Raw genomic sequence first — 26,876 nt, 5'->3', positions numbered from 1 at the left:
CCAGCTGCTTGGAAGGCTGAGGTGGAAGGATCACTGGAGCCCAGCAGGTCGAGGCTGTGGTGGCCAGGAACGGCCACTGCACTCCTGTCTGGGTGGCAGAGCGAGACTCCAACTCAAAAAAAAAAAGATGCAGCAAACTAAGGAAGAGCTCTTTCTATCCTCTCTGCCTTTCAGTCTAGTGACAAGATTTAAATTCTTCTTTACTGGAAACAGCTCTTAGCTCAGTGATGGCACCAGAGGAATCAACAAGGAAGCCTTACTCTGCTAGCCAACTCCCACATAGCTGCCTTCCCAGAGTTCCCTGCCTTTGGAGCCTAAGCTGGCTTTCTTCTGTCTCGTCTCTTCTCTAAACCATATTACTCTTTGCTGAAGATACACTGTAAGCCAGCGTTTAAGCCACTGCTTTAAGTTACCTTTCCGAGGTTTCTCCCTTGTTTTGTGCACTGTGCAATTAGTAGACTCGCTTGTTTTTCTCCTATTAATCTGTCTTTTGTTACAGGGGTCTATCCCAAGTACAAATTTATGAGGGTTGAAGAGAAACTGTATTTTCCTCTCTAACACCAGCTCTGAGCCAGGGCCTTGTAGTACTTGTAACCAAATGTCCTTGCCAATTCACAGACAAAAGGGATAGTGAATATCGCAGCTTATGGCCAGGTTCGGATCTCTACCCCCTTAAATGGATACACAGCCGGCGGGTCCTTTACAGAAGACAGGGCAGAACTTCCTCTCCAGGTGACCTGCCAACACCTACCTCCCTCTGCTCTGCCATGTGGGGTCACCTTTGAGTCTCTCTTGGTGTGCTCGCTGCCACCTTGTGGACAGCAGTGGGGTGGCAGGACTGCCAGGAGTCTTCCTACTAGAACAGGACTGAGGTTGGTAATAGATGTTACGTCTTGAGAAGTCTTTCCCCCCAAAAAAGGACTGTTTTTCCTTCTGCCATCAGCCCCTGGTACAAGATGGAAGCTTGAAATTGAATGAATGAATGAAAGGATAAATGAGTGAATTGACTTACAAATTGGAGTCAGTAAGCAGCGGCTGTGTCTCATTTACATGTGAGGTTGCCAGAGATCTTGCATTTGATGATACCTTCCCCGATCCCAAGTTCCTGTCACATAAGTTCCTGTCACACCGTCCTCCCTCATGCAGCATCAGTTCCATAAGAGGCGGTGGGGGAAGGAGCACGTGGGAGACAAAACAGGACCTTGATTCTCTAACTGTGACTCATTCTTCTGTAACTTAGTACTTCCCCAAAGATTAGGACATGATCAGTGGCTGCCTGCCTGTTCTTCCTTAAGCTCTTTCCTCTGTGCACAAAGTAGGGGCTAAAGTAATGAAGGTTGGGGGTTTTATAGAAGAAACAGACCATGTCCATATCTAAATGAGTGAGTCAGTTCCATGAGTCAGTTTCTCAAGAGATGCTGGCTGGCACCTGGACCCATTCCAGTCTAGGGAGCCCCACCCATCACCTGTGGTGATATGGGATTCGCAAATGTGACAGCTCTTTATAAGCTGTCAAGATTCCTTTTTCCCCCAACCACTTCTTTAAATGGATTAGGAGGAGAAGGTGGGAGTGCCAAGGAGTAACCCGTCCTGGTGGGCAAAACCATCAGCACCTGGTAGGAGGCCCCTCTCTGGGTATCGGTGCCTCCAGGGTGAGGCATATCCCACACCATATAACCTCAGCTTCTCTGGGCACCAAATGGGCCATCTGGAAAATCAGATTACAACAGGGGCTTGAGGCCCCCACACTTTCATCCCTGAACTCCAGGCCCTTCCATGGAATCCCACTTCCCTGGAATTTGGCCTCAGAAACGACTGCCAACTCAAACTTGTATGTGAACATTATTACCATTGTCCTCATTGCCACCACCTCCCTCCATCCCCACACCTACTTGCCAGGAGTCCAGGGTTTTGCAAAGGTTTTTAAGGGACCCCGTTAGTCCTGGCTTCCTCTTTTTAAAAAAATCAGAGTCTTACTCTATAGCTCAGGCTGCAGTGACACCACAGCCTCAAACTCCTGTGCTCAGGCGTTTCTTCTTCTTCCTCAGTCTCCCAAGTAGCTGGGACTACAGCACATGCCACCACATCCATCTCATTTTCTTTTTTTTTTTTTTTGAGTTGAAGTCTCACTCAGTCGCCCAGACTGGAGTGCAGTGGCCGCTCCCGGCCACCGCAGCCTCGACCTGCTGGGCTCCGGCGATCCTTCCACCTCGGCCTTCCATGTAGCTGGAACTACAGGCACGTGCTACCACATCCAGCTAGCTGTTTTTTTAAAATTTATTGTAGAGATGAGGTCTCACCAAGTTGCCCAGGCGGGTCTCGAACCCGTGGGCTCAGGCAATCCACTCACCTCGGCCTCCCAAGGCAGTGGCATGATCACAGCTCACCATAGCCTCTACCTCCTGGACTCAGTCAATCCTTCTACATCAGCCTCCTGACTAGCTGGGACTACAGCACATGCCACCACATCCATCTCATTTTCTTTTTTTTTTTTTTTGAGTTGAAGTCTCACTCAGTCGCCCAGACTGGAGTGCAGTGGCCGCTCCCGGCCACCGCAGCCTCGACCTGCTGGGCTCCGGCGATCCTTCCACCTCGGCCTTCCATGTAGCTGGAACTACAGGCACGTGCTACCACATCCAGCTAGCTGTTTTTTTAAAATTTATTGTAGAGATGAGGTCTCACCAAGTTGCCCAGGCGGGTCTCGAACCCGTGGGCTCAGGCAATCCACTCACCTCGGCCTCCCAAGGCAGTGGCATGATCACAGCTCACCATAGCCTCTACCTCCTGGACTCAGTCAATCCTTCTACATCAGCCTCCTGACTAGCTGGGACTACAGCACATGCCACCACATCCATCTCATTTTCTTTTTTTTTTTTTTTGAGTTGAAGTCTCACTCAGTCGCCCAGACTGGAGTGCAGTGGCCGCTCCCGGCCACCGCAGCCTCGACCTGCTGGGCTCCGGCGATCCTTCCACCTCGGCCTTCCATGTAGCTGGAACTACAGGCACGTGCTACCACATCCAGCTAGCTGTTTTTTTAAAATTTATTGTAGAGATGAGGTCTCACCAAGTTGCCCAGGCGGGTCTCGAACCCGTGGGCTCAGGCAATCCACTCACCTCGGCCTCCCAAGGCAGTGGCATGATCACAGCTCACCATAGCCTCTACCTCCTGGACTCAGTCAATCCTTCTACATCAGCCTCCTGACTAGCTGGGACTACAGCACATGCCACCACATCCATCTCATTTTCTTTTTTTTTTTTTTTGAGTTGAAGTCTCACTCAGTCGCCCAGACTGGAGTGCAGTGGCCGCTCCCGGCCACCGCAGCCTCGACCTGCTGGGCTCCGGCGATCCTTCCACCTCGGCCTTCCATGTAGCTGGAACTACAGGCACGTGCTACCACATCCAGCTAGCTGTTTTTTTAAAATTTATTGTAGAGATGAGGTCTCACCAAGTTGCCCAGGCGGGTCTCGAACCCGTGGGCTCAGGCAATCCACTCACCTCGGCCTCCCAAGGCACTGGATTACAGGCTGAGCCACTGAGCCCAGCTCAGCTCATTTTCTTACTTTTTGTAGACGAGGTCATGCTATGTTGCTAGACTGGTCTCAAACTCCTGAGCTCAAGTGATCCTCCCAGCTTGGCCTAGAGAAGAGACAAGAACTACTTATGGTCACCTGGAATCAGGAGCAGGGTTGGGACAAGACACAGGTTCCCAACCTGGGACATGTGGCCAATGTCCCTAATTGACACAACCCAGACCTTGGAGTCAGGTGGGCTCCGTAGTGAGTCTGATCCTCTGGCTCTATACCCTGCTTCTCCTGCCTAGGAGTGAGCAGGGAGTCTTCCACTGAGCAGGGAGTTGCCACTGAGTCATCTACCCTGGAGATAGCATTCCCTACGCTCCCGAAGACTTTGGGTAAGCAACCCACTGCCTTTGGATGTCCTTGCTTCTGAGAAAAGGTTCTGGCCATCCCTGGGTGTTGAGAGAAGGGAGGGGGCAGGTCACATTCCTGAGTATTTGTCACTGTAGATGTGCTTTTTCTACAGCTTAGGGATGCTCCCCACAGCCTGAAAACCCTAGCCAGCTCCCACTGCATGCTCATTCATTTAACAAATACTACTGAGATACTCAGGTCAGCGAGTTGCAGGGTCCCTGTAGTCAGCAACGTGGGGACATGGAAACTGGAGTGCGATTCACACTAGGAGATGGCACGCAGATCTGGGGGCCCTAACCCAACCAGTTGAGCAGTTCACACAGAGAAGTCTTCCTGGAGGAAGTGGATTTGAGACAAGTTCTGAAGAATGAACAGGAGTTAGGGAAAGGAGGGTGAAAGCTGTTTCGGGCAGCAGGTACTGTTCACACAGAGGCTCAGAGGCAGGATGATGCACACTGTGTTGGAGAAATCTGTCAGAAAGCGAGTGTTTCCCTGGCAGTCTGAGCCAGGGAGAATCTGCAAGGCACGTCTGCTACTGTGAAGGTCCATCAGGTGTGTGTCGCGGTTGGATACCTGCACTCTATTCAGCCATGCAGAAGGTGCAGAGAAACACAGGACACCCTTTGCCCTCAGAAAGCTTTCTCTCTCACTGCAGAGACAAGCACTATTGCGTTTGAGAGACCGGAGACCGAGGTTATCCAGGGAACTTCTTCCATTAGACACAGCCTCTTCGGGAAACCTCCAGCAACCAAGAGCTTTCTACCTCACAAGGCAGACCATCCTAAAGCCAGCCACACTGTGGCAGTGAAGCTACTTCCTGAAATAAAAAAAATGCCTCCCTAATATGTACCCCCTACTCTCCCTTCGTTCTCCATTTAGAGGTAGTTACGCAAAAGACCCTTCTCCTGGCCACAGCCTCTCAAGTATTTGAAGAGAGTGCTCAAGTCTCACCTCTCCCCAACCTCAGTCTCTCCTTTCCAGTCTGGAAGGTGTAACAACTGAAGAATTATACGGGGCAATCCCAGAAGCTCATAAAATGAGACAGTTATGGGCTGGAGGTGTCAAGAGCAAGCATATTGGGCGCGATGGCTCATGCCTGTATTCCCAGAACTTTGGGAGGCCAAGGTAAGAGCCTGGGGGTTTGAAACCAGCCTAGGCAACATGGAGAGACTTCATCTCTGCAATAAATAAAAAAGATTAGCTGGGCATGGTGGTGCACACAGCCAAAAAAAAATGCAGTGGGCATCTTGCAGAAGGAGATTCTGTCCTGGGGCCTCTGAAGAAGTGGCATTCCAGAAGGGCGCACAACCCAAAGGATGACTTTGATGCCTGTTTGTTTTGTTCAGTAACCTTGCTTTTCCTTAATAGAAATTAATATATTTTCCTTTTCTTTCTTTCTTTTTTTTTTGAGTTGGAGTCTCACTCTGTCACCCAGACTGGAGTGCAGTGGCACGCTCCCAGCTACTGCAGCCTCGACCTGCTGGGCTCCGGCGATCCTTCCACCTCAGCCTTCCAAGTAGCCGGAACTACAGGTGTGCGCTACCATGCCTTGCTAATTTTTGATTTATTGTAGAGATGAGATTTCACCAAGTTGCTCGGGTGGGTCTCAAACCCACGGGTTCAGGCAATCCACTCACCTCGGCCTCCAAAAGTGCTGGAATTACAGGTTGAGCCACTGAACCTGGCCAGAAATTAATATATTTTCTATAAAAACTTTAGAAAATGCAGGTGAGCCGGGCTCGGTGGCTCAGCCTGTAATCCCGCGCCTTCGGGAGGCTGAGGTGAGTGGATTCCCTGAACCCACGGATTCGAGACCCGTCTGGGCAACTTGGCGAGACCTCATCTCTACAATAAATCAAAAAATCAGTCGGGTATGGTAGCGCATGTCTGTAATTCCAGCTACTTGGAAGGCTGAGGCGGAAGGATCGCCGGAGCCCAGCAGGTGAGGCTGTGGTGGCCGGGAGCGGTCACTGCACTCCAGTCTGGGCGACCGAGTGAGACTCCAACTCAAAAAAAAAAGAAAATGCAGGTGAGCAAAAAGAAGAAAATATAAATTACCTAAAATCCCACGATCATCCAGAGATACCTCCATTGGTGTGCACATGCATCCACCAGCACCTGTCTCTCTGTATGTGTAAGTGTGTGTTTCAGTCAGGCGCATACTGCACATAGTCTAGGTCATGCTGCTTTTTATTTAACAATATATGGTGAGTCTTTCACCAGGCCATGAAACATTTTTCTCCAGCATTATTTTGAAGGCTGCATTTGTCTTGCTTTGGGTGAACATACCATTCTTCATTTAACCAAACCCCTATTGCTTGGCATGGAGATTATTCTTAAGAAGAAAAAAAAACTATTAGAGATGAAGTCTGGGGCATGGTGACTCATGCCTATAATAGCACTTCCGGAGGTGGGAGGATCACTTGAGACCAGGAGTTTGAGACCAGCCTGGCAACACAGTGATTCTCCATCTCTATTCCAAATTAAAATTTATTTTTCTTTCCAAGTCAAACTGTATCCAGCTTTATTAAAGATACTTTTCATAAACAATCATGGTATTTCAGGCAGGACATGGGCAGACAATCTTTAACAGTATACAACAACTTTCAAACTCCCTTCTTTAATGGACTACCAAAATCAGAAAGCCACTATAAAAACCCAATGAAGTCTTCATTTGATGCTCTGAACAGGGAAGAAGTTTAGAGTGAGGGTTGACATTTCATATTTAGCATGTTGTTTGACAACTTTTCACAAGCCGACCCTGACTTTCAGGAAATGAAATGAAAATGACAGAATTTGTCTGAAGATCCACAATCTATAAACGAAAACTGCTGCTCTTATGAGGGGTGCCATCTCAGTGGCATCACTGACATACTGGTAACCAATTATTGGGGGTCAGTTCCCAACAGATGTCTGGGTTTAAGGGAGTTAAGTCTATGCTGAAGGCAGAAAGGGAGAAGAGGGCATAAAAAATGAATGTTTTTCCACACCCCAAGGTGTTTGTACCAAGGTGGCTATGTGTGTCAACGTCGGGGAATCCCTCCTCCGGAAGCCAAGAGGAAGTTTCTTAAAACTAGAAGGGAAAGGTGTTTTCCCCACATCAATTCAGCTTTGGAGACATTCTATTAGTGACATATGCCCTTTTCCCCAAAAACAACAATGAAGTGTTCTGTGTGCTAACAACATAGCTTAAAAAAAAAATTCTGCATTTTTATAAAACTTGATAAAAAATAGTATTTCAAACTGTACAGTCACCAGAAGTACACAGTTATCAAAAATGCACACACTTCACTTGGCATCTCCAGCACCTTCAGCTTTCTGTGCCTGGTCTGTTTTGGCATCTCCATTTTCTGCAGGTTTTTTCCCCTCCTTGCCAGCATTGGCTTTTCCCTTATTCCCTTTGGGTACCTTCTCTCCCTTCTTAGCTGGGGCCTTCTTAGGCTTGGGCTCTGGCTTTGGAGGGGCAGGTTTAGCCGACAACCTTGCAGATCTTCTCTGGGGTTCGTCCTTCACCTTGGCTTTATCTCCTTTAGCATCCCCTTCAGCCTTTCTCTTGGGCATGGTGGTGATGGCAGCAGAATTAAGGCTTTGGATGCAGGGATGTAGCGGCATGGGGCTTTGGTTGGTCCGGGGGTCATTCTTGCCTCTTCTTCTTTACACTACTCCCCAAATTAAAATTTTAAAAGCAATAAGATCTGGGTGTTCCCACATTCTTTAACAACCCAGGTGTCTTCCCGCCTGTTAATTCCTTCCTAACTATAGTATGCCCATTTCTTTCATCAAGTTCCTTCCTCCAGTGCGTCTGAGAGTCCCTGAGGAAGGCTTTCTTATGCACAGGACTGACAGGGCCACAGCTTGTCCTCTTGGCCAGCCACCTGAGTCCAGAGCTTTCCCCTCTCCCTTTGGGTCTCTTCCTGCATTTTGTAACCTGTTTCTCTGACTGTAATCTCCCCACAACCCCTTGTCATCAAAGACCTTGTGTCAATCACGGTCCATTCAACAGTGCAACAGTGCAGAAATTTCTTAAGTCTTTCAGTCCAAGGGACTTTAATACAATGGGTTTGGCTACCCAGTTGACCCAACCAGGACAGGGAGGCAGTCCAGACCTTCACCACAGCAGGAAGCTGCTCTGTCCTTCAAGCTAAAGGGAAAGATGGAAGTGCGGGGTAGGAAAGGCGTTAGAAGAGCCAGGAGCTGGCCACCTGACAGGAGCTGGGAGGTGGTGGGTGGGGCTGCCTGGCCAGAGGGCTGTCCAGCAGGAGTACAGCCCCATGGAGACGCAGCCATTGCTGGGGATGCCACTCAAAGCAGAGAAAGCCGGGGAGAAATGCCCTGACTTGACCTCTCCCCTACAACTTAACATTCCTCCAGGGGCTAAGCCTCTCTGGAAGCAGTTGACAAAGGAATCTGTGAAATGTAGTTTCCTGCAATTATAGGAAATGACTGGCACAGACCCTGCCTTAATTTCCCCAAATCACACCTTAGATGTGGCTGCTTTGTCAAACAAACTTTGGCAAAGACTCAGGGTTGATAGCAAATGATCGCAACTCAGAAAAGAAAAATGTACACATAGGTCTCTGAGTATCACAGCCCCAAAAATCCAAAGACCAACCCCTCCACAGACATCCTCATGGACCAGCTCTCCTGCTGGTGATTGCCATCGTGTGGTGGCCAAACTCTCCCAAGGGGCAGGGCCTTCTGATCACGTCCACCCTATCAGAATCCAGGCCGCGCCAACCTTCCCTGGGGCCCAGCAGGAAGGAGAAAACCATTGCCTAAACACCCATCCCTTCATTACCCGATAGGCATGGTGCTATAAGGCAGAATGACAGCTTGGGAGAGCTGCTCGAATCTTCATCGTCCTAAACCAAAAGCCTGTTCATGAATTTTGCCCCCATCTCTAGCACAGCAAGAAAAAAAGAAAATCCCTGGAAGTCTGAGATCCGTTTTTTCCTAACCTTTTGCAGCTCTCAGGCCCAAAGGCTCAAGGAAAAAGTACTTGGGCTTCCTCACCCTCAACAAACTCTCTGGGGACACAAGGACATGGGGCACAAGGAGGGGCCTCAGACGCCCTAGATCTCCTCCTGCCAAACGTTTTCTTTGCTGCCAGAAACAGTCTGAATTTGTCATTGTCGTTGTTGTTCCCTTGCTCAGTTATTTTTCTCAAGGTAAATCCCTAGGAATAGAATTATTGGGGTAAAAGATATGTGTGTGGTGCAGGTTTTTGATCCATAGTGCCAAATTGCTCTTTAATAAAGCTGCCTTATCGCCAGTAATCCAAACCTTTTCTGCTTCGCAGCTCCCTGATAAACCCCTAAAGAGTCTTGGGTTGAATCAGCTACCAGACCAGATAAACAAGCTAGCCTGTCACTGCTGCAGTTTTCTGCAGCTCAGAAGGGAACTCCCTTGGATCCCGCCCAGAATCTGGAATTCCAGAGCACACAGGCCAGGTACCTTTGTACCCCTACTCCCTACCAGCTCAGGTCTGACCCTCCCCTGTTTTCCACGCCCTGTGCCTGGGTGGAGCCAGCTGCCAGGGCGGCAAGACTCCCAGTCCTCCCCCTGTGCCCGACCCAGAGTGGAGGCCAAGAGAGAGCCCTGCGTGGGGCCCAATGAGGACACTGCTGACCATCCTGGCTGTGGGATCCCTGGCTGGTGAGTACCCCCCGCCTCCAGGACCAAGAATCAGGGCTGTCTCCCAGGCACCCTCCCCAGCCCCAGCATACCCAGTTTCAGTTTCTTCCCTGCTGGGACTGAACTGGATGCTGGTTTTCCTGGAGAAGCAAATGCCCAGTTGAGGTTGCAGGAGAGGATGAGAGGGTGCCTCAGACCCCGGGTTCTCCTGGGAACCCAAGTGATCCTCAGGGCTGTGGGGACGTAACCAGCTGTCTGAACTGGTGTGCTGAATTCCTGCACCCCAATGAATAGAGAATTGGCCAGAGGGAGTTGGACATCTCTGATCCCCTCAAATCATTCTAGCAGAAGTTGTGACCTCCGTCTCTCTGCCTGTGCCTGGCACTGGCCTGACAAGTGAGGTAGAGGAGGGACAGGGTGGACCAAGCTTGAGTTCAGCCACTGCCTCTCTCCATGCCCCTGGGGGGCCTCTTCTGGACCCTCTTGCTAGATCTGAAAGAGCATTTTCCACCAGAGTGGCCAGTGCGTCTGCAACACCAAGAGGACACCAGGGCCCTCTTGGAAACAGGACTAAAGGGTATACCTTTCAAATCCAATGGAGGGGGGCTTGGAATTTATTATGGAACATGTCACACAAGACCTTAGACTGTGTCTCTGCTCTCCTGAGATGTGTGAAATTCAGGGAACTTTATCAGGAAGCCAAAGCATAGTCCTGATGAAGAGGGTGGGAAGAAGGGCCTCTGAACGGCCCATGAAGGGGCAGAGTGGCCCTGTCCCCTCCACTGCTATCCCCTGGGGCTGGCTTTGTCCCCAGAGTGTCCATCTCTGCCCGGCCCCTCCAGTCTTCTCTCCCCTGTTATCAGGCAGGGCATTCCCCACACTCTGGGCCTGCGATGGGCTAGGGGATTTGAGGCGCCCCCAAGAGGCCCTGAGACATGTTCCTGTAGATCCCAGCCATACTGGGCAGAAGTCCTCAAGGCTCCTGGTCATTTGATACGGGGGACCTGTGGGAAACCACCCCTAGGAGTGGTCGAGGGCAGTGGCCGCGCCCTGTGGCCCCTGTCCCTCCCCGCAACAATCCTAGGCTGATTCTGGAGCATGTGGAATTCATTTTTGTTTGTGTGTTTTTCCTTAGCGCCCCAGCTGGTGGATAGAACATTGTTTCTCCACCAAATGTGAAAAAAACAACTTGCCTTTTATAAGTCTGCCAGGCTGCACTCAACTCATGTCTCCCAGGATTTCACAACAGACTTTCACCCGGGAAATGCAGAAACGACCCAGGCAGAGGAATAGGTGGTGGATTTGAGGAGGAAAAGGAGTAGAGGAGGAAAAGAGGGGTGACCTGTTTGGCTCCTGACACCCCTAAAAGGAAGAGGTGGGCCAAGGCCCGATCGCCCACTTCCGGAAGTCAAGTTCCGTTCCCTCCTGAAATGTGGTGCCAACAGCACTCAGTCCTTTGCCAGGCTACACGCTCCCCGCCTCAGCCACCAGCCCCTCCTTCCGCAGCCCAGAGAGTGACCCCAACCAGCATCCACTGCAAACTCTACCCCACCCCCACACATACCATGGCCTTCTCTCCAATCTCCCCTTCTCTCTCCTGCCTTGACACCCCACCCCACCAGAAGCCACTATTCAGCTCTGACCTCAACTGGACCCCCTTTCTCAACTTTAGACCCAGCCCTGACTCCGGGACCCCTCCCTCCAGACTGACCCAAATTCCACCCATTTCCACGTCCCGATGCTATCAGCCACACCTTGGGGCACGGCAGCACAGCCGTCACACTGTGTCGGGGCAGCGGCACACCCCCAATACCATCATCAAGGCCCCATTCCAGGGACCCCAGGAGCTTGAAGACAGAAAGCTTTGCAGTTGCTGGGCCAGAACAGCCCAGTTCAGAGAGGAGGGTAGCCTTCGGTTTAGCCAGTGGATAAGCAGCAGGGTTGGTGCCGCTTCCCAAGCCTGTAGACCCCTCTCGCAGAAATACTGGGCGTAGATGTGGAGTGAGGGAATAAATAACCGTCCCCTCTCTCCCACTTTGGGCCTGCTGATGGCCATGGTTATGTTCAGGGGAGGAGATGCACGTACACGTCAAAGACACATCCACGCAGGCCTGGAGGCCCTGACCCAGCTGTCTGCACCCGTTTCTTTCCCATGTCGGCCAGCCAGGCCCTCAGAGCTCAGAGACGGCTGCCAGCTCTGGTCGCCATCTTCTCACACCCTCTCCCTATCCACAGCCTGAGCCTGGAGGGCTGAGGGAGAAGTTCTGTAAATCAAGGGCTCTTCGCTGACAGCGAGATTGCTTCAGAGGCAATGGTCTCCCCATTCCCCCTGGCAGCTCAGGCCTTTGCTGATGGTTTCTTGCCATAGGCAGAAGTGGGCTGGACAGAGCCCTAGGCAGGATGGGAAGGCTGTGAACTCATGAGGTCATCTCTTCTCTTTCCTTCCAACCTCCCTAAACCGGTCCCTTTATCAGGGCTCAGGGCCCCTGAAGCCTCCTACCCCCATAAACAGGATGAACAGGACAGCCCCTCCTCAGTACAGTGACTCCCCTGCTTCCCAGGCCTCCTCCCCTCAGACCCAACATATTTATATGAAGACCTATTAAGTGCCAAATGCGTTCACAGATGTTGCCCATGGTACCTGCCCCACAACCAGTCTAGCCCTGTGATGAGGACTACAGACTCTGTCACATGCCAGCTGTGACACTGGGTAACAACCCTCACAGGGCTTCAGCTTTGCTCATCCATCAGATAGGCATAGTGACAGTAACCATCGCATCAGGTCGTCATGAGCATTAAGAAAATAATCCTTACTTCCTTAAATCTTTACATCCTTCTTTGCCTGTAAGAGGTCACGCACCTCATAACTGTCAGCTGCTACTGTTGTCATTGTTATTTGTCTTCAGGCAATCAAATCATTCCCACTTTAGAGGTGAGGAAATTGGGATTAAAATTGCTTTAACAACTTCCCCCAAGGTTATCCTGCCCCACTTCAAAGTTTCTATGAGGTGATTTAGCCTAAGAAGCCAATTTGGCGGGTGGGCAGAGGTTGCCTCGGCCAGCAGAGAAACCAGAATGCACAAACACCTCCTCCTCCACTGTTTGAAATGATTGACTTTGGGCAAGTTACTTCTTAGACACTTTGGTTGAATATCTCTGAAGTAGGTATAAGGACACTAAGCTCAGATAGTGTGGAAAAGTTAATGAGAGACAATACCCAGTACTGACCCCTCAAACACTGCTGGTGGGCATTCAAGATGCAGCAGCCGCCTTGGAAAACAGTTTGACAGTTCCTCAGAATGTCAAACATAGAGTTACCATATGACCCAGAACTTCCAAGAGCACTGAAAAGACATGTCCACTTAAAAGACTTCGGGGCCCCTGAAGCCCCCTACCCCTATAAACAGGATGAACAGGACAGCCCCTCCTCAGTACAGTGACTCCCCTGCTTCCCAGGCCTCCTCCCCTCAGACCCAACATTGTATACAATGTTCACAGCAGGATTATTCAGAAAAAACCCAAATGTCCATTAATGGGAAATATTCATGCTATAGAATACTATTCAGCCATAAAAAAGGAAGTAGGTACTGATTCAATCAACACTATGGATGAACCTTGAAAGCATTATGATAAGTGAAAGAAACCAGACATAGAAAGAAGCCAAGACTCTATTTGTATTAAAAGTCTAGAATAGGCAAATCCATAGAGACAGCAAATAGATTCCTGGTTGCCAGGGGCTGAGGTTGGGAGGGAGAAATGGGGAGTAACTGTTAATGGGTATACAGTTTCTTTTGGGGGTGATGAGAATGTTCTGGAATTAGACAGTAGTGATGGTTGCAGAACACTGTGAATATACTAGAAAACTACTGGACAGAACTATAACATGGTGAATTCTGGAATGGGAATGATAACTTGACACAAAGACAGGAAGTGAATAAGAACAGTGGCTGGCCAGACAGCACTATCTGGGGAGTGTGACCCCTCCCCGGCCCATTTATGGAAGGCTGGGAGCTGGGGTCTCCGAGCCCCTCTGCTCACCCTGCTCCCACCCTCCTGCAGCTCACATTGCCGAGGACAACTCAGATCTTCTTCAGCACGTGAAATTCCAGTCCAGCAACTTCGAAAACATCCTGACGTGGGACAGCAGGCTGGAGGACACCTCAGGCATGGTCTACAGCATCGAGTATAAGATGTAGGCTTCTCTCCCAAGCCCATATTCTTTGCCTCTGCTCCTAAACCAACCCCTCTGAGAAATTCCTCCCACTCCATATGTCCCCATGCTCCCCCCCAGAATTGGTGTCACACAGTCCCTCCCAGATAAAGCTTTGCTCCTTTATGTTTCTTTTGCAGAGGGAGGATAAAATAATGACTTAAAGGACAGGCTCTGGAGTTTGACCGCCTGGGCTTGAATGTCAGTTCTCACCTGCACACGCGTGGGCAGTCCAATGCCCTCTATCCACAAAGTGATGCTCGTGATAGTACTTTCATCATAGGGTTGTCAGGTGGATTAAACAAGATAAGGAAAGTCATCATGGCTGGGCATGGTGCCTGTAATCCCAGCACTTTGGGAGGCGGAGGCAGGAGGATTGCTTGAGCCCAGGAGTTTAAGACCAGCCTGGGCAACATAGCGAGACTTTGTCTCTATTTGAAAAATAATAAAAAGTTAAAATAAAGCCATTAGCACCGGTGTCTGGAAAATAATTAGTTACCCATAATTGTTTTATTATCACTGGCAAGACTAGGTCAACCAAAAGGTAAATCCAGCCCTGCAGTCCATGCCCCTGTTCCTGCCCTTGCCCTCCCATGCAGGTAAGGAGGGACGGCACGAGCTCAGGAGCCCACAAATACGTGTTCCACTTTTGGTTGGTCCATGTTGTCCTGTGGCAGGTCACATTCCTCTCTGAGCCTCAGCTCCCTCACCTGTAAAATGAAGATGGCAGGCTCTGCCTCAAAGAGCGATAAAGAGCCCATATGGAGATCCAGGCTGGCCAGGTTCAAATCCTGCCTCCCCACATGCATGCTCCAAACTCGGGCATGTTTTCCTTCTTTGCGCCTCATCTTCCTGATTTGAAAACGAGGGAGAAGAGTGCTCACACCTCCCAGGATCGTTGTGAGAACTACATGAGATCATTCATATAAGGGCCTGGTCACTGAACGTGCTGAGTCAATATCCAGTTTCCCTGTCAGGATTAATAAGCCACAGGCCTAGTGCCGCTGCTCATCACAGTGGTGCCTGGCCCTTCCCTTGCCACAGGTATGGGGAGGCAGAGTGGTTGGCAAAGGAGGGCTGCCAGCGGATCACCCAGAAGTCCTGCGACCTGACAGCAGAGACGGGCAACTACATGGAGTTCTACTATGCCAGGGTCATTGCCGTCAGCGCGGGAGGCCGCTCGGCCACCAAGATGACTGATAGGTTCAACCCAATTCGACACAGTGAGTAGGATTCCCTATGGGCTTCGGAAGAGAGGCACGTCCAGGTGTTTGGAGTAGGGGGAGCACGCTTTCCCTCCAGAGTGGGTGGAGGGCTCCGAGTGGGGGAGGGGTTGTTTGGGATGTGGCTTTCAGAGAAGGAGACCCCACCCCAACCAGAGCAGTGGGTCTGGTCATGTTTCTCCACCTCCATCCCAACCCCCTCATTGGAACCACCCACATCTCACCCCTCAACTGCAGCCAGGGCTTCCAAACTCATCCTTCCCCAACCCCCGACAGCGTCTCATGACTTTTTTTTTGAGTCGGAGTTTCACTCTGTCGCCCAGGCTGGAGTGCAGTGGCATGCTCACAGCCATCACAGCCTCGACTTGCTGGGCTCAGGTGATCCTTCTGCCTCAGCCCTCCAAGTAGCTGGAACTATAGGCACATGCCACCAAGCCTGGCTAATTTTTTGATTTCTTGTAGAGACGAGGTCTCGCCAAGTTGCCCAGACTGGCCTTGAACCCCTGGGCACAGGCAATCCTCTTGCCTCCGCCTCTGAATGTGCTAGGCTTACAGGTGTGAGCCATCGTGCCGGGCCCTCTCAGGGCTCTTAAAATAAGATCCAGCTCCTTGCTTTGGCCTACGAGGCCCTGCCTGTCTCAGCCCTCATCTCCCCCTGCTCCCCAACCCGCACTCTGGCTCTAATAGCTCCTGCCTCAGGCCCTTGCTTCTCCCTCCATCTGGGGGCTCCTTCCGGCTGCTCCCATGACAGGCTCTTCTCCAGTCCTGGGGTTCAGCTTCAGCATCTCACTTTTCTTTTGACCTTGCATTATATGATCTAAGTTCCGTCTTCCTGATTCCAGAATGTACATTCCTTGAAGGAAAGGATTATGGCTACTTCAGTTTTGCATCCATCACAGTGCACAACATGGTACACCATCGGAACTGAACAAATGTCTCTTGAATGGAAAACCAGAGGGCATGCCTCCTTGATATGACACAAGGTCTAATTACATAGTTATTACTCTCAGCCTGCAATAAAACACACGTTTTGTTATGGAGAAGAAATTCCTCTGCATAATAATAATATACTTGCATGCCTACTACCTTTATTTCAAAATGCCTCTAAGTGTCCCCACCCCAGCCCTGACTACCTGATTGTAGGAGGCCACTGCCTATGATTCTCTACCGAAACATCGTTCGTTGCTTCACACTCTGCAATTTCTCAGATCACACTCAGATCACACTCCGCCATTTCTGTGTTTGCTTGCACGTGTATCAAATGCCTCCCCCTCTAATATGTGAGGCCCATGGCAGCGTCTGTGGGCCGTGGAATCCACTGTGTTCCCAGCCCTTAGCAGAGTGCCTGTCACTTAAGATGCCAATGCATGATTGATGGTTGAACGAATGGATGGATATGAGATGTCAAACTCCCCACACAAGCTAACTAGGTGGCAATGTCCACCAACTGACTTTACAGTCACACATGCTTTTCTAAGGAAATATAAAATAAAATTAAATAAATTATTGGGTTTTAAAAAAAATCCTGACATTCAAATAATCCATGTTCATTGTAGAAAATTTGAAAAATATAGAACATGCAAAGAAAAATAAAAGTTGCCCCAAGTAACCTCGACAGTCAAGCACAACGACAGTTACTAGAAACAGGGTCGGTTTTGTAATTTGGTGATTATTTTTGTTTTGCTTTGTTTTTTTGGGTTTTTTTGGTTTGGGTTTCTTTTCCCCATAGAATGGTATCATGAACATCTGACCATGTCATTAAATATTTTTTCACAACACGATATTTCAAGCTGCAGAATGATCCGTTCCACAGAGGTACTCCAATTTACTTTAACCCAGCTCCCTTTTTGAGGTCACTTAGCTCAGTTTTTCAGTTTTATAAGCAGCACTGAAGTGAACACTGTTCCGGCTCAGATATTTTAAATCTTGGGGGTCAATGGATCCTTGAGGGATTTTAATAAATTAGACTCAGGGCAAGTGGAGTCTACAAATCTCTGAATTGAACGCAAGATATTATATATAGGCACATCTTGGGGGAGAGAAGAGCCACAGCATTCATCAAATTCTCAAAGGCATCTGTAAACCAGTAAAGGTCCCTTGGTTGTTTGGAAAATTCCATCTGGAGAGAGACTAAAGTCAGGCCTGATCTTTGAGGCTGCATCAATAGTATTAAGTCCCCAAAACGTGAGTCTGGGAACATAGTTGAATCATCAGTCCTTAACAGCCTCAAAGCTGTCATAGCCAATAGACTAGAGAGGAAAGGTATTCCGGGCCGACTCGATGGGGAGTCGCAGGGGCTGAGGTGTGTGGGAGTGGGACAAGGGTATGACCAGCCTAGGGGGCCGGTGCCCTCGGCCTGGGTTCTTCTCATTCACCCTTGGCCAGCCCCTTGACAGCCTTAAACCCAAACACCTGCTGCCTGCAGAACTCCTCTCTGTTCACTGTTGATTTGGCTGAAACTTTTGGAAGCACAGCTGGGGTTAGAGAGGGAGGAGGGGAAGCCCTCACTTCCCATCGTCCAGGGCAGCCTGACACTCTCCGGCAATCCTGACGTTTTTTCTTTTTCCCTTTTCCAGCTACCATCAAACCACCTGAGGTGACCTGTATCCCCAAAGTGAGATCCATTCAGATGATTGTCCATCCTACCCCCACACCCATCCATGCAAGGGACGGCCACCGGCTAACTCTGGAGGATATCTATGACCTGTCCTACTGCTTAGAGCTCCACGTCAATGACACCTACCAAATGGTAACTGTATGTTTTACCCTGGTCCTCCCTGCCTGGGGAACCCCGTCCCTCTCCATAAGATCTACATTGCTTTAAGTAGAAAGTGGACATGTTAGCCAGGCTCGGTGGCTCAGCCTGTAATCCCGCACTTTGGGAGGCTGAGGTGAGTGGATTGCCTGAGCCCGCAGGTTCGAGACCCGCCTGGGCAACTTGGCGAGACCTCATCTCTACAATAAATCAAAAATCAGCCAGGCGTGGTAGCGCGCGCCTGTAGTTCCAGCTACTTGAAAGGCTGAGGCAGAAGGATCGCTGGAGCCCAGCAGGTTGAGGCTGCGGTGGCCGGGAGCGGCCACTGCACTCCAGTCTGGGCAACAGAGTGAGACTCCAACTCAAAAAAAAAAAAAAAAAAAGGGGACATGTTAGATAAATTAGTATTTCCCGAATCATGTCCCTTGGGAGGCTCCTTGAAGCCTGGACAAACATGAATGGCAAGCTCTATCTTATAGAGAGGTTCTTGTAGAGCATACTAAAGTCTCTGACAAGTCCTGCAGAGCCAAGAACCCAACATCAATTTATTTACTACAACATTGCTCACATTTATTTAACCAGAGAAACTTTTTTATTTTGCAAACTATAACTTTTTTTTTTTTTGGTTTAATACCATCTCACATACTGGGGAACAACTATTACCGTCCTCAGGTGTTCACTTTGGAAAACACTAGTATTAATGTCTACTGCTGCAGTTCTTTTTGCTGGTTCTCCACTTTTGCGGGAACTACACATAGGTGATGTCTTTAGATCAGTAATAATAAAAGGTGGAAAGCAAAGGCATCAATTGTCAAATTGTATACACACTTCTTTTTGTATTCAGAAAATATGTGGTATTTCCCCCTTAGCATGTGCCATGAATCCATAATTAGTTGAATGAACATTCATTTCCTACTTTGTGGTTTCCACACTCAAGGAGATTATAACCCAGGGAGTGGGGAGGGAGTTAAAACAAGAATTTAAATAGCTGTAGACAGAGGAAAACGTGGGCAAGATGTCAGCTCAGCAATGGCAGAGACTGAACATAACAGGGCCTGAGCCAGCATGGAGGCTGCAAGAGACCTGGGAGGAAGGCGTCTTGGACACTTGACAACTTTCCTGGAGTTGTGTCCTGTGAGATTTAATGTGTGCGACTTCAACCACACGAGTTCCACAAAACAACACGTTGAAAAATTTATGTAGGTACTTCTTCCCCCACTTTTGCCCCTTCACCGCCCCCACCAAAAACCCCAAATTCCTCTAAACCTTGGTCTCCATGTGCCCAGAAAAGGGAAGAAAGATCTGAAACCCAAAGAGCCAAAGGAAAAAATTTCTTGGCTTTTGAACTCCCAGTAATACAGATCCTGGCCCTTTAAAGGAAGACTTATGGATCACGTAAGGGCAATTGGACCCAAAGGGTATGAGGGGGTTTGTCCAAAATGGCACTGAGCTTTGGGCCTTGGATATTAGAAAGAGAACAATGATATTTGCAAAATCAGAGGGTCAAAATGGGTGAGGATGTGGGTCTGGGACGGGGCAGGCCCCACAGAGAGGAGGAGGTCAGCACGTCTGGACGTGCTGCATTAGAGATGTTCACAGAGTGCCATCCAGCAGGGAGCTGGCCGTGCCCGTCAGAAGCTCCGTGTCTCTTCCTGTTAAGGTTGGGTGTTACCCACCCACTGGTGATCCCCGGAGCTGTGGGTTCAGATAAGATTAAGCGATGGAGAAGATGTGAGAGGGAAGAGCACATCTCGCAGGACAACAAAACTGAGGGGGGCCAGCACCAGCAAAAGAGCCACCAGAGAGGCAGGAGCAGAGCCAGAAGGGTGGCGTGGCCGTCAAGAGGGAGGAGTTCAAGGTCAAAGAGGTGAGAGACACACAAGAGGGCAAGAAACACAGTTCCAACAGAAGGACCAGCAGATACAAAGATACAAGGGCTTGCTTCAGCAAGCCAGGTGTTTACCCGAGCCACAGGTGGGCAGCATTGCAGAGCCTGAAAAGCCAGGTGGGCTGCAGAGAGACAGGTCTGGACAGGGGGCCGGGACCAGGATGCTATCCTGAGTAGGGAGCATCATAATTCAATTATCTTTTAGAAAGATCTCTGTGGCACCAGATGAACATAGAAATGCAAATGCAGAAAAACGTGACTACTGTAAGAGTCCAGGCTAAAACAGCTCAAGGCCCAGTTAGGACAGAAGCCATGATGAAGGCCAGAAAGATGGATACTCAAAGGATTTTTTATGTCTAATAAAGAAAAAGAAGGAGAAGGAAGAGGAGGAGACCTGGAAGGAGGAGGGAGAATGGTAGGGTGGTGGTGGTCATAATGGCGGCAGCTACGGGCCAGACACTGTTCTCAGTGAAAGGCAGCTCAGCTGGGCAACAGATTGGATCTGGGGACCAAGCAGAGGGGAGAGGAATGGGTCCCGGGAGCTGCAGACAGACCCTCCCTCCAGCTTCTGGCCTGAGGTGCTGGTGGCACCATCTTACTAAGTGGCCTCACCCAGGAGGAGGAGTGAGCAGACTCGCTTGGGCGCCCTATGGAGATTTGGTATGTGAGAGGATTGGTGGCTTCTCTATCAAACACAGCACCTTGGAGGGAAGCAGAGAGAATACGAGTTCTTCAGCCTGACCCCCGACACGGAGTTCCTCGGGACTATCACGATGGATGCGCATCAGCTGTCCAAGCAGAGTGCCCCCTACGTGTGCCGAGTGAAGACACTGCCAGGTGAGATGCCGCGTCCAAGGCTTGACTTCCTCTTTCCTCCTGTCACCAAGGTGAGGATTGGCCACACTCCAAAGCACCACGGAAGGTCATTTGTGTATTATTAAGGCCAATCTTTGTTTGTCCATAACAGAGCAAGCGGATGCGTTATCACAGCACATGCTTAATTCCCACCTTCCAACCTCTCTCTGAACTTCCTCTCTCTCCCAGGCTTTGTGTGTACTCTGGCAAAGCAAACTCGCCTCAATATTAACCCAGGTGAGATATGCCGGGGGAACATCTGCAGGGGGAAGGCAGGGAAGATTACAAGGTCCCTCAATATCTTCCAGAGTCAAATAATAATAATGGTGATCACGTTAGCTAGCATTTCTGCAACACTAACCGAGGGCCAGACACTATGAAGTGCAGTCTATGAAGCAGATACTGTTATCATCCTCACGTACAGATGAGGAACCTGAGGTTCAGAGTGGTTAAGTAACTTGCCCAGGGTCGCACAGGTGCTGAGGGACGGAAGGAAGCCTAATTCTGGAGATTATGTTCTCACCACTGCACGACACTAGAAATAGTTTTGAGTCATCTGCTCAGCGAGATGGTTCCTTCCTCTAGGACACTGAAACTCGACTCTCCTCACAAGCATCTTGATATTTTTATTAGGGCTTGTTTCCATAGACAGATAGAAATGCTATGATGCTCAGAGCTGCGAGTTTAGAGGATGAAGTGACGGTGGTGGATTAGATGGGTTGGGAAAAGCAGTCTCTACTTTAGTCACCATGCTCAGATCAATGATGTCAGCAGGTGAATCCGGCTCCGCCGCTTCAACACTTAGAACAGTAGTCTGAGAGCAGAACTTGGTGCAGGTGCAGTGGAAAGGGAAGTGCCGCATGAGGCCTAGCCAGGCACGGTTGTCACACGTCAGCTTGCTGTGTGCCCTGGAGAGTCACTCAGCCTCGGGGGGCCTGACCCCTCATCTGACAAGTGGGGGTGCTGATGTCGGGGCAGCAGGTTAAACAGAGGCAAGACAGTACCTGAGGCTGGGCCCAGGAACCGTTGGGCTCTGGGTCTCAGCCTTGTTCAGAAACTCAGCTCATGAGTTTCCCCGAGAGCCTGCGAGAGACTGATTCCTCCATCCGGATCCCAGTACCTTCATCGCAGGAGAGCTGTGCCTTGTGGAGCAGCCAGTGCTTGCCACTTACACGGGGCATGTCCTTCCTGGGGTAAGGGCCACTGGGAAACCAGAACAGAATCTGGCCAGAGGAGAACTAGGAAAAGGAGCCCGCCTTTATGGGCTTGTGCCGGGGGTGTATATGTGATGGATGACCCTCTCCCTGGGGCTGTCTAGACAAATCTTGCCGTTCCTGGCCCGTCCCTGGCACCATCTGCTTTTTGACAATTGCAGATCCCACCCTTATCTACAGCACCCTTCTGCTGGCTTGGCTTTACGTTATCTCACGCATGATGTGATGTCATTTTTTTCTAAGACCCAGCTGCTTGAGTCTAAGTCACACTCCTTGGTGGCTACTTCTTGCGGACATATAGGAGGCGCCTTACCCTTAACACTAACATATACTAAGAGCTGTTCCTACCATGTGTTAAGTACTACTAGATTGCCAAGCAAATAGTTATGGCAAATGTTTTAAGTGCATTATTTAATATTTATTATTATATATTATGTATATTATTTGAGCTTTAAGGCAGTGCTGCAAGTTGTGCAATATCATCCCCATTTTAGAGGAGAAACTCTTCCTCAGAGAGGTTAAGCAACTTGCCCATGACCACACAGCTGGTCAGTGAACCTGGTTGGGAGCATATGATTCTGAAGCCTGGGCTCTGACCCACCCCCCTTGCAATTTGGTTTATAGCAAGTTCTGTCTGCTGCTTGCTTACTCCTCTTACTTCCACTTCAGAGTGATATATCCTGCCCTTGACCATGTGTCCTGAAGTCTGCCTTACCCCCAGAATCTCCACTTATCTACCTCTCAGTGGATAAACCGGAGGGTTACAGCGCATTGTCCCAGCATTCTGATGCTGGAAAGGGATCTGGGGGTCATCTAACCTCATATGGTAGTTTTACAGATGAGGAAACTGAGGCATCATTGTGTGGGGATGAGCTGTGAGGATGAGTTTTGGACTTATACCTGTCAATCCTGGCTTCTCTCCGGAGTAGCTGGGTGACTTTGGCCCAATCACTTAACCTCTCTGGGACTCAACTATTTTATCTGTAGGAAGGGAGTATCCCTATCCTTCTGTGTTGCTTTGCTTTGGTGGGTTAACAGAAGGAGAGCACCCAGCACAGTACATGAGTTCAATAATGGCTGGCTACCGTTATTAATAAAGGGTTGACCACAGAGAGTCGTGCAGCAGGAAGGAGGCTCAGTATATCTGTGGCTGAGTCAGATCTCCAGTCCATCCTGCCTCCCCATGGGTGAAATGGCATATGGGAAATGTATCAAGCCAGAGAATGTTCCAGGTTCCTGTCCTGATACAAGGAGCAGCAGCTATCCAGGAATGTTAGACATTCAGGTCATGTCTTCTCCCTGGAGCTGTGATGCGGCGTGAGGAGACGAGGTATTCCTGGAGTGGGAAGCTGACCCAGAGAGGCCTGAGCTCGTGGGCCGGGTTGGAGCAAGGACAGGCTGGGATAGAGGTTCCGGGGGCCCCAGCGCTCACAGCTACAGCTGAGGTCATTGGAGCAGATGATTAACCCTCCAGGCTGAAGTCACATAGGGACCAGGAACAGAGGGAGGGCGACTTGGAGAGTCAAGACCCCCAGACAATGCAAACTGTAGGTTTTACCAAAAACTCCAGTTTTTGAGCCCTCCTCCTCAACCCCCTCACAAGTCCCACTTGAACTGGTGACAGGAAGTGTGTCAAGCCCACAGCAGCCACGCCCATCCTAAAGGTGCTGGAACATAGGGAGAAGGCGCAGGCACTAGGGCCCCTCCTTGCCCCTCTCTTTCCCTTTTAGAAAGGGCAACACCTGCCCAGGCTCCCTCCTGAGCAACATGTTCCCTTACCTTGAACTCAATCCCTTACCTTGAACTCAGTCCTGAATTCAGTCCCTTACCTTGATAGGGAGGCAGAGAGGACAGGCCAACTCCCCCCACCCCCACCCCCACCAACTTCTGCCTCTGCCCCCTGCCAGGGAGGCAGGACTTCCCTTAGACCCAAGTGAGAGGGGCACTTCCCTGCACCCTGCACTTTAGAGGGCCCTGCCATGGCCATGCCCCTCCCGGCAAGATGAAGGCTCCACACAGGTGCACCCTCTGGTCTCCTTTCTAGACCACATCCTGAGTTCCTGGGCTCCTGAAGCTCCCCGGACATATGGCCGCATGCCTGTGTTCTGTCTAGACAGACCTCTTCTTTAGATCCTTCCTGGTGAGGGCAGACACTCTGCTGATGTGCAGACTGTTAGCCCAAAGGGTGACCCACAGTCTGTTTATGGGGAGCATGAGTGGACTTGGCCATGTGGGCTGAGGATTTATAAGCACATGCACGAGGCAGTGCTGGATGGATCCAGGCTGGGCTGGGGATGATAGGTTTTCCCTGCCCCTCCCCCAAGGAGTCCAAAAATTCTGAATTCACATGTGGCATTCCAGGTGGTTGTGAAAAGTCTATTTGTCAAGGAAGGAACATAGGACATATTTTATTTAACGGTGTGAAACATTATTTATAATTCCAACTGTACTAGCCTGGGCAACATAGTGAGACTCCGTCTCTACAAAAAATAGAAAAATTAGCTGGATGTGATGGCGTGTGCCCATGGTCCCCGCAACTTGGGAGACTGAGGTGGAAGGATCACCTGAGCCCAGGAGGTCAAGGCTGCGGTGATCTTTGATGGGCCACTGCATTCCAGCCTGGGAGACAGAGTAAGACCCTGGCAAAAAAAAAAAAAAAATCCAACTATTTAGATGCATAGTCTGTGGATGTCCATTTATGGTCCTGCCCCAGCCCTGTGGACACTGCAGGTAGACAAAGCCCGCCCCCCAAGCCCAGCCTGAGAAGGTTTGCAGTGTCCACAGGAGGGATGGGCCCAGGCCAGATCCCAGGCTCACGCTTCCCTCTTTGGCACCTTTACTCCCCAGATCGGACGTGGACCTACTCCTTCTCGGGCGTTCTCCTGTTCTCCATGGGCTTCCTCGTTGCGGTGCTCTGCTATCTGAGCTACAGATATGTCACCAAGCCACCTGTGCCTCCCAACTCCCTGGTGAGCCACCCCCAGCCCCAGGACAGTGGGGAGAGTCCCAGGGGAGGCCCCAAGAGCAGCAGCAGTCACAGGCCCAGAGCTCTGGATCCTCCCCAAAGTGCAGGGATGCACACACTAAGCAGAGGAGGCCTGCTTCCTGCCGGTGTGGTGCTCACTGTCCAACCTAAAGGCAACAGACATGTGACAGGCAGGTCTTGGAGCATACCCGAGAGGGATAGGTGATCAGGATTAGTGGACATGGGACAGAAAACCCAGGGCCAGTGGGTAGTGGAGGACTCACGTGACAGCATGGGAAGGAGCATGGACGGGCACTGGGAAGTTGTGGAACTCACGTCCCGTCTCTGTGGGCAACCAGCATCACCACGTGGGAACACAGGCCCAGTATTTTCAAGAGGAGTCAGGGGTTCAGACTATAAATGGAATCTCCGAATTTTCAAATACTGGCAACTAATCCTTAAAATGGAAAGCCCTCCGCAAGCCACACAAATCCCATCAACAGCCTCCATCTGACTGCCGGTGCTGCAGAACCCACTGCAGAGGCCCCGGGAGCCATCTGGGGCGCCTGGAGTGCGTCCCCACCCATCTGAGGGACAGAGGAGCTCTGAGAGCCTTTTGTTCTGTGTCTAAGTCCAGACAGACCAATTCTGTGAGACTCTCCCAGCCTCCTCTGGCTCCCCACCCCTTCCCACCGTGCCCCTTCTTCAGACCCTGGGGACCCATGAGCCAAGCAGCAATGCAGGCCACCACCTTGAGAGCACATCCCGAGGCAGCCCCACATCTGGGACATCCACTCATTGGATTACCGGCCTCCTAGGCCTTTCTCTCTGAATGACCCAGACTTTAGACCCAGAGAGCTGAGGGCCCCAGTCCCTTTACAGAGGCACTTGCGTTCAAGGACTCTCTGGGAAGCAGTGGGGAGGGGGTGTATGCAACTTGGCAGAGTCCCCCAGATGACTCCCTTGGGGGAGCTCACCCACCTGCACCCCCACCCGGGAGCCGAGAGCATGTCCTAACCAGGTGCACTGTTGTCCCCACACAGAATGTTCAGCGAGTACTGACGTTCCAGCCACTGCGCTTCATCCAGGAGCACGTCCTGATCCCCATCTTTGACCTCAGCAGCTCCAGCAGTCTGGCCCAGCCCGTCCAGTATTCCCAGGTCAAGGTGTCCAGGACCAGGGAGCCCCCAGGAGCTCCACAGCAGCACAGCCTGTCTGAGATCACCTACTTAAGGCAGCCAGACACCTCCACCCTCCAGTCTTCCAGTGTGCCACCGCCCCAGACGTTCTCCCCACAGCCCTACACCCCTGAGGTTGGGTCTCCATCCTACGCACCCCAGGTGGCCCCCGAAGCTAAGCCCCCAGTCTACACTCCACAGGCCATCTCTAAGGTCCAGCCTCCCTCCTACACCCCCCAGGCTGCTCAGGACAGTTGGCCGCCTTCCTATGGGGTATGCATGGAGGGCTCTGGCAAGGACTCTCCCCCTGGGACACCCCAACTCCTTAGGCCTAAAGGTCCACTCCAGAAAGAGGCACCAGCTGGAAGCTGCCTCCCACGTGGCCTTTCTCTGCAGGAAGTGACTGCCTTGGCTATGGAGGGGCCCCAAGAAGCAAAATCATCCCACCAGCCTCTGGGGGGTTGCATGGATGGTACACCTGACCCAAATGTGCCACACAGCGGGCACCTGGAGGAATCACAGTACCTAAAGGGCCAGCTCCCCCTCCTCTCCTCCGTCCAGATCGAGGGACACCCCATGTCCCTCCCTCTACATGCGCCCTCCCTCCCATGTTCCCCCTCAGACCAGGGTCCGAGTCCCTGGGGCATGCTGGAGTCCCTTGTGTGTCCCAAGGATGAGGCCAAGAGCCCAGTGCCTGGAGCCTCAGACCTGGAGCCATCCACAGAGCTGGATTCTCTGTTCAGAGGCCTGGCCCTGACCGTGCAGTGGGAGTCCTGAGGGGAGGCCAGGACAGGCCTGGGTCTTCCTCCCTGCCCCACCCGGCATCACAACCTTGCTGTGAGTCCCACGCCCTACCGTGCCGCAGACTCTGCCACCCAGTACCAGGCGGGTGCCCCGGAGAAAACCAGAGGGGGGAGGACACAGGGCCCCGGCTATGGGTGAGCTCCCCATCAAAGCAAGAAAGCACGATGGAGTTAGTCCATGGAGCTCAGAGCGTGTGGCCTGTCCAGACGAGCAAGTGTGT

At 50.9% G+C, this 26,876-nt stretch overlaps 1 protein-coding gene and 1 pseudogene across 2 annotated transcripts; one reads left to right on the top strand and one right to left on the bottom strand.

The window, feature by feature from the left end:
- Positions 1-6,437: 6,437 nt before the first annotated feature.
- On the bottom strand, positions 6,438-7,498 carry LOC110595990 (annotated as a pseudogene). Its single transcript, XR_002482199.1, has one exon. The product of XR_002482199.1 is annotated as a non-histone chromosomal protein HMG-17 pseudogene (transcript).
- Positions 7,499-9,511: 2,013 nt separating this feature from the next.
- On the top strand, positions 9,512-26,629 carry IL22RA1 (interleukin 22 receptor subunit alpha 1). Its single transcript, XM_008062161.1, has 7 exons — positions 9,512-9,585; positions 13,624-13,756; positions 14,819-14,997; positions 17,574-17,746; positions 20,339-20,477; positions 24,557-24,678; positions 25,718-26,629. The coding sequence occupies exons 1-7, from the start codon at positions 9,543-9,545 to the stop codon at positions 26,627-26,629; spliced, it is 1,701 nt and encodes a 566-aa protein (XP_008060352.1). The 5' UTR covers positions 9,512-9,542.
- Positions 26,630-26,876: the final 247 nt, after the last annotated feature.

Source organism: Carlito syrichta, unplaced genomic scaffold (assembly GCF_000164805.1).
Source record: "Carlito syrichta isolate Samal-C Ts95f unplaced genomic scaffold, Tarsius_syrichta-2.0.1 Scaffold305659, whole genome shotgun sequence".
Taxonomy (NCBI): domain Eukaryota; kingdom Metazoa; phylum Chordata; class Mammalia; order Primates; family Tarsiidae; genus Carlito; species Carlito syrichta.
Note: the sequence above shows the minus strand (reverse complement) of the source record. Positions and strands in the feature narration are given on the sequence as shown.